Source organism: Excalfactoria chinensis, chromosome 25 (assembly GCF_039878825.1).
Source record: "Excalfactoria chinensis isolate bCotChi1 chromosome 25, bCotChi1.hap2, whole genome shotgun sequence".
Classification (NCBI taxonomy): Eukaryota; Metazoa; Chordata; class Aves; order Galliformes; family Phasianidae; genus Excalfactoria; species Excalfactoria chinensis.
The window spans coordinates 2865902-2876419 of record NC_092849.1 but is presented as its reverse complement, the minus strand read 5'-3'; the positions used below and the strand labels follow the sequence as shown (position 1 = coordinate 2876419).

At 51.4% G+C, this 10518-nt stretch overlaps 1 protein-coding gene and 1 pseudogene across 5 annotated transcripts in view; both read left to right on the top strand.

Moving 5' to 3' along the window:
• Nucleotides 1-254: 254 nt before the first annotated feature.
• Nucleotides 255-1908, top strand: LOC140262563 (uncharacterized; annotated as a pseudogene).
• A 2432-nt stretch (nt 1909-4340) lies between these two features.
• The window catches only part of AAK1 (AP2 associated kinase 1), a 50835-nt gene continuing 44657 nt past the window's right edge, over nt 4341-10518 (top strand). For 3 of the 5 annotated variants that reach the window (XM_072357257.1, XM_072357254.1, XM_072357256.1), the window contains exon 1: nt 4343-5013. In XM_072357257.1, coding sequence (XP_072213358.1) covers nt 4851-5013 — 163 coding nt within the window. In that variant the 5' untranslated portion in view covers nt 4343-4850. Of the gene's footprint in view, nt 5014-10518 lie in introns of all 5 variants that reach the window. The other 2 variants (XM_072357253.1, XM_072357258.1) reach the window with 2 other exon arrangements.

Genomic DNA, 10518 nt, shown 5'->3' with positions numbered 1-10518 from the left:
GACTTCCTGCTCCTCGTTCCATTCAGCTTTGCTCACACACCTGCTCCTGGTGTTCACCACGGAGAAGCACCGACCTTGCAGCAAGTTATGACCAACAGGAGGAGGAGGATGAGTGGACCATAGCTCCGCACACTCGTCCCATGCTGTCACGAGCGCAGCCTCTTCCCTGTGAATTCAGGCCACACTTGAGCTGCCATGGCAGGTAAGGCAGCAGGCTCCTCCGGCTCCTGGCACTGTGGCCCTCCAAGTGATCCCAGAGCCCCAGATCTCACTCCCCAACTGTGGTCCAGCTCCCACCTGGGGGGGTGCCCACAGTTGTGGGTCAGCTCCCACCTGGGGGACGGCAGTTAACCCTCCTGATGCTCCTCCTTGGGGGGATGCAGGCAGGTATGCCTCCCCCCAGTGCCCCTGCCCACTACTGGGAACATCCCCTGCTGGCAGGAATGCTGCAGCCCCAGTAACTGATGGGGCTGTGGGGAGCCCCACAGCCTGCAGAAACCTGCCTGCTGCAGGCCCCTAGCTACCCCGGCCCCTCAACAGTCCTCCGAGCACCTTCAGTGCAGCAGCAGGTGCTCCCTGCACCCTGCCCGCCAGCTGGGCACAGGCAGTACAGCCTTTTGGAGATGCCATGGTGCATGCAGAAGACCAGGGGCACCCAGTGCCCACCAACGTGTGCCCCAATCTGCTCGCCTGCAGCACCGCAGCACTGGATTCAGGTGGTGAGTTTGGGGGCTGCAGGGTGGGCAGCAGGCTGTCCACACCAGGTGACTGTGGGAAAGCTGGCATTGCCCCCTGGGGATGTTCTTGCTTTTCCAGCAGCGACAAACTCAGATATTCAGGACCTTACTGTTATCAATGACCTCCTGACATGGATGAACAGCAGTGAGTTTGGAGGTTTCAGAGCTGGCGGGGGTGGTGTCTGCACTGAGTGGCTGTGGGAAGGCTGTGATCGTCGTTCTGGGGATGTTCTTGCCTTTCCAGAAGAGGCAAGTCCTCAGGAGGTCCCCAAGCAGAACCAGGACCTGGTTGAGAACCAAACAGAGGGGACCAAAGACACTGACAATATGGAAGAGGAAAGTCTTCCTGATGAGCTGCTGCCTGAGCTGGACAGCCAGCAAAGGGCAGAGCTGCTGTGGTGGATCAATGCCACACAGCCACCAAGCCCAGCCTAACCCAGCAGCCTCTACGCGGTTCTGTTCATGGCCAGCAGGGAGCAAAGTAGAGAGGCAGAGGCTGAGGCCAGGCCCAGCAGTGGCCTGTCCTGCAGGCAGCCAGCAAACTGGGCAGCTCTCCGAGTTGCTGCCCTGCAGGCCTTTCCTGCACCCCCAGCACACCACCAGAGCTGCCTGTGCCGACCACCATGGATGTCCCTGCAAGTCCTTCACCCAGCACAGCACATCTGATAGGAGAGGCACAGCAGAAGCAGCCCTGTGTGGTTCTCCTCTATCTGGCACTGTCACCCGGCTGTATCTCCTGCCATGTGCCAGACAACCACCACGGGGAGAGCACCGAGCAGGCTGAGTGCCCTGCGCCCATCTGCACAACCAGCAGGCACCAGCAGCACACTGGCAGCATCCAAGCCACAAAGAGGAAGCTGCTGCAGGGCCAGGATGCTCCAGACCCAAAGCGCCGGCGCTAAGTGAAGCTGGGTGGGCTCAGCACAAACGGCCCATGTGGTGCAGCAGGAGACACGGCCAGAGCCAACAAATAAGGCTCCTGTGGCACACAAAGAGCGGCAGCAGCACCTCAGGGTCTCCAGCATCAGCCCCAGCCCTACACCTCCAAACCTGGGCTGTCCACCAACAACACCTTGGACTGGGACAATGTGGGACTCCATTAGATTGTTATTTTATATTAAATTATGCTATTACATTAAATTATTAAATGCTTTGTATTCACTTTGCTACACCTGTGCCTGTAGTCATTCATGCAGCACCAAAGCCCCCCCAGGCCTCTATGCCCACCTCCAGGGCAAGCATGTTATCTAGGAGGATCTGTTCCATGATCTTCCCAGGCACAGAGGTGAGACTCACCAGCCTGTAGTTACCCAGGTTGAAGCCAGTTCTCCTTTTGTACTTACCAAAGGAGGTACACTCACTTTGGCCTCTCTCTTCCGGCCAATGTACCTGTAGAATGTCTTATTAACATCCCTTACCAAGTTCAGTTCTGCCTCTTGGCTTTCCCAATCCCACGTCTGCAAGTCCAGACAGCATAGAAAACCATGACAGCTCTCCTGCCTTTTCTAGAAGTAGCCAGAAGAGGTCAGTGTTCCCTAACTTTCCGATGATCCCCATGAAACACGACTATATGTTTTCAGTCAGAAAATGCTGAGCTGCCTGGAAAGTTTGATCAAGAAGGATGCATCAGTATTAATGTGCTTCTTCCCGGGGATCTGAATGCATTCTGTTAGCGGTAAAGGGAAACTGGGGATCACAATCTGCAGGCAAACAGCTCTGCTGACCACAGCAGCAGAGCTCAAAGGTTTTTAAACAAACATAATGGGATTTTAGGAACTAAATGTGGGTTTTAGGACTGACAGTTTCAGCTGGGACAGAATTGTTTTCATCACGGTGTCTGGTACGATGCTAAGCTTTTGGTCTTAGGAGAAAAACAACGTTGGTAACACATCAGTGTTTATAGCTGCTGCAGGATCAGGATGTGGGGCATTACATACAAGAACAGCCAGAATAAAGATGATGGAAGGGGTACGGATCTAACTATAAGAAACACGTCTGCTCAACTGTATAGCAATGCACTCTTAGAGCATCAAACATGCTACATACAATCACCAGTGATTTTCCTTGCTTTGCATAATAACATGTCCCTTAAAGTCTTCAGATAGTGTGGGGAGAGCAATTTAGTCCATTTACTCCATAGAAACCTATGTCCAAAAGCCAGGTTATGCATGCAGGGCAGGACTGTGTAAAGGCTATCATTACCTCTGCCTGCATGTTGTATTCCCCAAGGTCTTTCAGTTCAGCCTCTATCATAGTTCTCCTTCTTTTCAAAGCAAAGCCTGGGGCAAACATTTTTGTCATTCTACAGAGGATGCGTGGCCTGTCCCCTTGGGACAGGAAGTTGTCAGCAGGATGGTTGTGGTTATTACCTTAATACAGGAAATAAGAGTCATCAGGAAACTCTAAATGCATTCTGCTTTCCTCCTCTGTCCCGTACCCTGTGCCACAAACAGAGAGGAGCAGTTATAACATGGCTTGGATGGGAGGGATCTTAAAAAGACCATCTAGTTCCAACTCCTGCTATGGTCAAGATCGGGTTGGCCATGATCCCATCCAACGTGGCTCTGAACACCTCCAGGGATGGAGCATCCACAACTTCTCTGGGCAACCTGTTCCAGCATCTGAGAACCCCCTGAATAAAACCTTTCTTCCTAACACCTAAATCTCCCTTATTTTAGCTTAAAGCCATTTTCCCTTGTCTTTTCACTAAGATTGAGTCCCTTTCTTGCCCGTAAGCTCCCTTCAAGTACTGGAAGGCCACAATGAGGTTTCCTTGGGGTGTTCTCTAGGCTGAACAAGCCCAACTCCCTCAGCCTCCCATCACAGAAGTGTTCCAGTCTCTGAGCATCTTTGTGGCCCTCCTCTGGACTCCCTAAGGGATGAGAGCCTTGCTTCTTCACACATCCCTCTCACGGCCCCAGGTCATTTTTAACCATCCCCTGGCTCTCTTAAACTCCCAGCTCTGACTTTTCTGCTTAACATGTGGAAATGCTTTGGTTGAAAAACCTTTATTCCTCCTGCTCCCTAAGAACCCCAAAGCACCTCAAGTTTCACATGATTTAACCTGAACTCACCATTCTCTGGAGGTTTTTTGGGGGTCTTTGGATACGGTGTGTTGCTGCTTATGGGCCTGTACATGGCACTGGGGAGGATCCGTCGCTAGGCTGCCAAGCTTTGAGCCTTTAGAGTACAGATGCAGCCCCTCCTCACTCTGTTTTCCCCATTTTAATAGGATATTTTTTTCCACAGACGGGTTGAGGCCTGTCACTTGTCTCTCATTCCACCTTCGGGCTTCTCTATGGAGGTGCCAACAGTCAGACCAACTCTGTGCTCCAGGAGCAGCGCGGGATGTGGGAGCTGTTGCTATTATGACATTAAGGAGCCAAACTTAAGCTCAGCATTTCGGGAATAAATGTCACCAGCCGCCGACAGGCTCCAGCACAGGCACGGCCCCTCGCTGACAGGATCCCGGCCACCTCTGACGGAGCCGCGCTGGCTGCTGGGAGTTGTAGTCCGCGCCGCGGCAGAGAGAGGCGAAGAGGCGGCGGCGGGAACTACACCTCCCAGGATGCAGCGCGGCGCTGTCAGCCCTGCGGGCCGCCATTGCAGCCCGCCCTCCCCGCTCACAGGGCCGCTCCGCCGCGCTGCGGGGGTGAAGCCGCGGTCTCGGCGGGCCGAGCGGGGACGTCGTAGGGCCGGGGGAGCAGCCGGGCCTTCCTGTGACGGCCATTTCCTGCTCGCCCCTGGGCCGGCGGGGGGCGGTGGCGGGCTCGCTCCCTGACGGGCTCGGCGGGCAGCGATGCGGGCCCCGGGCCCTGGCGGCAGGCGGCCCCCGCCGTGAGGAGCCGGGGGGCTGCGGCAGGCCGGGCCCTGGGCGGGGCGCATGGAGGCGCCCCCCGCCCGCAGAGAGGTACCGCCCGGGGGGGGCAAACCCTGAGGGGGCCGCGGGGATAACCGGCTGTCCCCCTCCATCCCCCCCTCCGCGGTTTTGCAGGTGTGACCCCCCCGCTCCTCGCGCGGCCCTCGGAGCCCCCCCCGGCCTGAAGAAGAATCGGGGCGCGGGGCCTTCAGCAGAGCATCGCCCCCGGAGCTTTCTCAGCTGACTGCTGAGAGATGAAGAAGTTCTTCGACTCGCGCCGGGAGCAGGGCGGCTCTGGGCCCGGGTCGGGCACCAGCGGCGGCGGCGGAGGCAGCGGAGGGCCCGGCAGCGGCTACATCGGCAGAGTGTTCGGCATCGGCCGCCGCCAGGTGACGGTGGACGAGGTGCTGGCGGAAGGTGAGAGCCCGCAGAGCTCCATCCCTCCCCGTTGGCAGGGCTGGGAGGCTTTGGCCTTGCCCCCGTGCTCCCCTCCATCCCTGCTTCCCTCGCATCTCGTTGTCCTTGGCGGTGGTATCCTCAGCTGGTGGCATTCCTGCTTATCCCAAGTGTGGTTTTGGTTTAGATCTTGTTTTTTAAGTGTTTTAGGAACTGCTGGTCTGTCAGGAGTTCCTTACCTTTCCCTTTACTCAGCAGTTTGGTTGGAGGAGAAGGTACCGTAAATTAAGACCACGGCGGTCTTTCCTTGAATTTCCTTCAGTCCAAGTCCTTTGGAATTTACATAGGAGTAAATTTCCTGTATATGTTTGTCAGGCACAAAGGTTGGGTAGAGCTGGCCGCGGTCTGGAGCAGGGGATTGCTGTTTGTTTGCTTTTTTTAGGGGGGGGAAATGGAGATTCCAACTGCATTTTCTTCAAAATGAGTCAATGACAGAGCTGATAATGAGCAGTAGGTGTTATAAAACTCTGGATGTGTGCAGTCCTTGCAGTGCAGCAAGCTGCTGCTGCTGGTTTTGTTTGTAACTGATGCTGCAGATTTTACTGTCGCTTTACATTCTGTTTGTACGGACCGTAGAGGATCTTATTAATGTCTTTGGCTGCCAACCTTAGTCCCGACCTTCAGAAAGACGTTGGTCTCCTTAGACCTGCTGGCATCCTTTGCAGTTTCAATCCAAAGCGGTGTTTGGTTTTGATCTTATAACTGTGGAGGTGAGGTGGCTGCTCGATAGGAGCTGAGTGGGAGGACCTGCGTTGGCTTTTACAGAAAGAGCCCTAAAATGGAAAAGGAACTTCTGTGTGCGCTGTAGGTGTACAGGTTTGTGAAAAAGCCACCTCAATGTAGGAGAAAAGAAATCAGTGACCGTCTTTTGGGTCGGTTCTGGTGCGTGCTGAGCTGAGAGGAGCACCAAACCCAACCTTTAGACTACAATGGTTTCTTCTGCTGACTTGAAATTTGCAAGATGAATTCGCCTCAACTGGTGCTTCAAAGGCCATTGTGGCCCTGGAAGCTTTGGTGCTAGATGGGTTAAATCTGAGACAGTGTCCCAGTGTCGGTGGTTGTGGTTTTTCTTGTATTTTTTTAATGCAGATTGGCCTCATCCTGGTTACGTGGGGAAGCAGAGGCTTTTTTTGCTGATGAATAATCTGTTGGCAGGTTCTACCCTGGTGCTGGCAGCACTGGGAAGTGAGACTGCCTGTCCCTGGGCTCAGTGCTGCTTGGCGTGCCCAATCCGCAGCCACCAGAGGCGTAGGGTGATAGCAGAGATTGTGTGGGTGAAGACAATCGTGGAGACATCCTAAAGGAACTGCTGCTTGTCAGGGATTTCCCTGTGACTCTTGGGTCCTTGCCCGGCCTCTGGAGCTGCAAGGTCTTCTTGTACAGGTCGAACAAGGTGTAGCAGGCCTGGAAAATAGGTGCTGTATTCTCCTTTCCTGACCATGCTCTAAGGCAAAGCACTTTTTATTTTTTATTTCAGCAGCCCCCCTAAAGAAAATGTGCTGAGCAGTTATTTTCTACGCAGCGTGGCTATTGAAAGGTAGGTCATCTCAGGAGACAACATGGGTCATAGGTGCCGCAGCTTTGCATACCTCTGGCCTTTTGGATAGCTGTCTGTGCTCCCTGAGTGCTTGTAAAATACCTTTTTTCACTGACTCAGCTGGGGAGCTGAGCTCTGGACTACGGAGCTCTGAGGCTGAAGAACTGTTTTGTGCATACGGTGAATTCTGGTGGTTCAGCAGTATTGAAAAGGCAACTTGTGAAGTCTTGGTTATTGCTGCTAAAAGGAAATTTCCCCTGGGAAACACTTCTGAAGATGAGGAGGATTATCTCTTCTGGGAAGGACACGACTCCCATCCCCATTGCTTTAGAAGGGAGAGGAGGGGCCCATGTTTTGGTACAGCAGTAGAGCACAGAGAACAAACAAGATGTAAAAGCAGCTTAAGAGAGGGAGTCTGAAATAATGATGGATGATGTAGGGGAGAGTAAGTCACAAGCCTGAGGAACTGGTTGGACTAGAACTTTTGGCATTAAAGTGTTGGGGTTTACCACTGTCAAAGTCATGACTGGTCGTATTTAAGTGTGCTGAGTAATAGTGCTCCTGGGCCAGGCTGGGGGTCCTTATTGCGGTACTGTGATGTGCCAGATGGCAGACATCTGCATGAGTCTTAGTCTTTTGGCAGAGATCCCCCAAAGTACCCACTGCAATTAGGGGGCACCTCCCACCCCCTGTCTGGATCCTCTCTTTCTTGGGTAAAGAGGAACAAGTCAAGGACCTTCCTTCTGGAATGTGTGTGTGTGTGGATAAAATAATACAGCTGACAAATTGAAGTTTATTACACAGGTTTTAAAGAAACGGCAAAGGCTTCATCACGGCTTTCTTTAGCAGACCTCAGTTAGTTCTCAGTGCTCATGAAGAGCTTGTTGATGGGGAAGGTGACCCCCTGAGCTGCCTGTATGCGTGCCTGGGTTGACTGCAGAGGACTTGTGCTGGCTGTTGCCTGCCTTACCCCCAGTGTTCCCTTTCCCTGGACTTCCACCATGTGAAGTCATCATCCTTCTTCTGCAATAACTTTGACTTTCAGCAAACTCCATCTAAGATAAGCGTTGCAGATTTGCATGATCCTCAACCAGTTCCAGGGTGGCTGTGTTCAAGGTGTCACTTGTTACGTTTGTTTCGTCAGTTATTGCCTTCTGCTTTCTGTCAGGGGCCAATCAGCTGACCATTAACACTTGGATTAGCAATTAACTATTTCTCCTCTCAGAATGGGACATGGGGTTTTTCTTTTTATGCTTTTGCCCTTGCTCTTTTTGCGTACCACGTGAAGCATTGCTGAGCTCTGCACTGTTGGATGGGGTACTGATTCCTCTGTCTCATAGTAGTCTGTGGTTTTTTGAGTGTACAAGCCAGGCAAACTGATGAAGAATCCCAAGTGAGTTACTGAGTAAATGTTGAGGTATCCCAAGTGCTTTGGGGCTTTTATCAGTGCAGATTTTGCTGCAGCAGTGTGCGCCATGTTCTTAGCTGTAATCAGAAGAGTGTGAGTGGATTTAACTGTGTAAGAAGTTGTACAGCCATGCGTTGTCTGTGCTCACCTGTGGGTTTTCTGCAGTACATCTGTGAAGGGGTCTGGGGTTGTATATGGGGCAGAGTGATGTCTTAGATAGCAGCTCTGTTGGCTAAAAGCAAATATATTGGCTGTGTTAGCCCAGCAGAGCTAAGGTTTCTGCAGTCATCTTCCCAGGAAAGAAGTCTTTTGTAGAGGGACTCAGTGATTTGTGATTGAGAGTCCTGCCACATCCTTATAAGGCTGTGTGTTCAACCTTTATTTAGGGTCCTGTCAATGGCAAATACAGGCGTAAAGCATCCAGCTCAGATCTCACAGAAGAGCTTCAGTAGCTGAATATGAACAGGCTGTTAACCTCTGGTTGCAGTCCCAGCAGTGACATTTTGGATCTCAGAAGAACAGGTACTCCCCACAGTGCTTTGGTTGTGCTGTGGGCCTCCTCTTTGCTTAGGAGCTGCCAGCAGTTGAAGAGAGCAGGTGCTGGGTTATAAATGTGCTGAAGACAAGCTGGAATCCACTGTGGGGTTAGCACTTGCTGCCTTCCAAGCTTCTACACCTGCATTAATCATGGCTAACAGGGGTCAGAACTGATTAGGTGCTGTACATTTGCATTGAGACTGGAAGCTGCTTCCTTTGAAGTTGGGTTTTATTTTTTTTCCCAGTGAAAATGAGGATTTGGACAAAGTGTACCCACTGGAATAGCAGCTTGCCAACTGCAGGACTTGCTGCTGCTCTGGAAAATCACAAATGATTTGATTTGGTTTGTACTAAGCAAGTGTTTACTCATGTTTCCCATGTGGAAGGAGACGGGAAGTCTCTGAGCAGAAACGTGCTGTAAGCAAGCTGGGCTCACAGAGCAGTTCACGTCTGATAACAAGAGTTGATTGAGTAGATAACCTTCCCAGGAAAGTATGCCTTCATTCTTGGGTTGGGGTAAGTGTGAGATATCCTTGTGAGAATAACAAGTGAAATCAGATCCCGTTGCCTCGCTTCTTTGAGAATAGGAACGACGCTGACAACTATTTACGAGTATGAGGAAAAGACTCAGAAAGGCTTCAGTGAAACGCTGCTATAAGGTAATTGTCTCTTTGGTGAGTTTTTATCACTGTGGCAACTTTCCCTTTTCTCCTCTCGTGGGAGATGCAGGAGTTGCTGTTAGGTGAAGGTTATTGCTAGCTGTCTACAGTATGATGCAGTAGAATGGAAGCAGAGGAGAGCTGCTGTGGCTCCTCTAATGTTAGGATCTTTTGGTGCCCTGTTGCCAGAGGATCTGAACCCTGCACTGGTCTCTAGAATTGTCCTTCCATTCCTTTTGAGGCTGCTGGGAAGTATAATAGTGAAACGTTGTTTTGGGAAGCTATGTAAATGCACAGCTGTTATTCAGACTTTTGGACCCCTAAAACCCCTTCCTGTGATGGGCATCTGACGCATGAACCAATTCACATCTTCCCTTCCTCAGTGGAAAAGCTCTTAAGCTCTGTTCTCTGTAGTGCTGATTTTTCATTCTTTTTCTTTTTCCCCTTCTGCTGAATGATGTCTGCTGCGTGTTCCTGAGTGGTCTGAATTCCCTGGGAGCTCCTGGTGTGATAGTAGATACCTCTCTCCATCCTCTGCACGTGCTTTGGAGTTGAAAAGTTCATTGCTGTCTTCAGAGTTTGATTAGTGTAACCTACAGGAATGTTACGTAATCCTTAACTGGTGTTTTGGGGTGGTTCATTGTGATGATACCTGGGGATGTTGAAGCCTGGCTTCCTGTGTTTAAGCAGAAGAAACTTGTCTAAAGCAAACCTGTGTATGCTGTTGTGCAGCCCTTACAGTGTGACACAGATTGTAATCTAGTGTTAGTTACCTCTTCCACGCTGCTTTGCTTAGCAGAGATGTCTGGGTGCTACCATAGTAATGAAAATTCCTAAGTGTCTGCCTTGTCTGTTGCCATGAGCCCTTTGTGGATCCTTGCAAAATGCCTTCTCATGCAGTTTGCTGTTACCGTGGCACATAAGGGATCCCAGTGTGGTTGGCCCTTGCAAACAAGTCCAGTTGAATAGACCTTGCCCTGGCCATGCTTCCTTTCTTCTTCCTCTCCAGCTCCATATGGTGCTCTGCTCAGCCAGGGCTATTGCTCTTCTCCCACCCTGTTGATGGGATCCTCCACTTCCTTGCCTCTCTACTGAAGGTTTCCAACTGTATGTGGTTGCAGCAGCTCCTTGCTACCTATGCAGTTCCAGTCACGTTCACCCCAAAGTCATGCTCTGCAGCATGTTTATGCCATTGCTAATTTCTCTTGGAGGTGAACGAGGTCTCGGATGCCATTAGCATCTGCTTGGAGTAACAGCAGCTGAAATGTGCTTCTTGAGGGCTGACTGATAACAAGTGATTTATTTCTTTTTTTTAAAGCTATGAG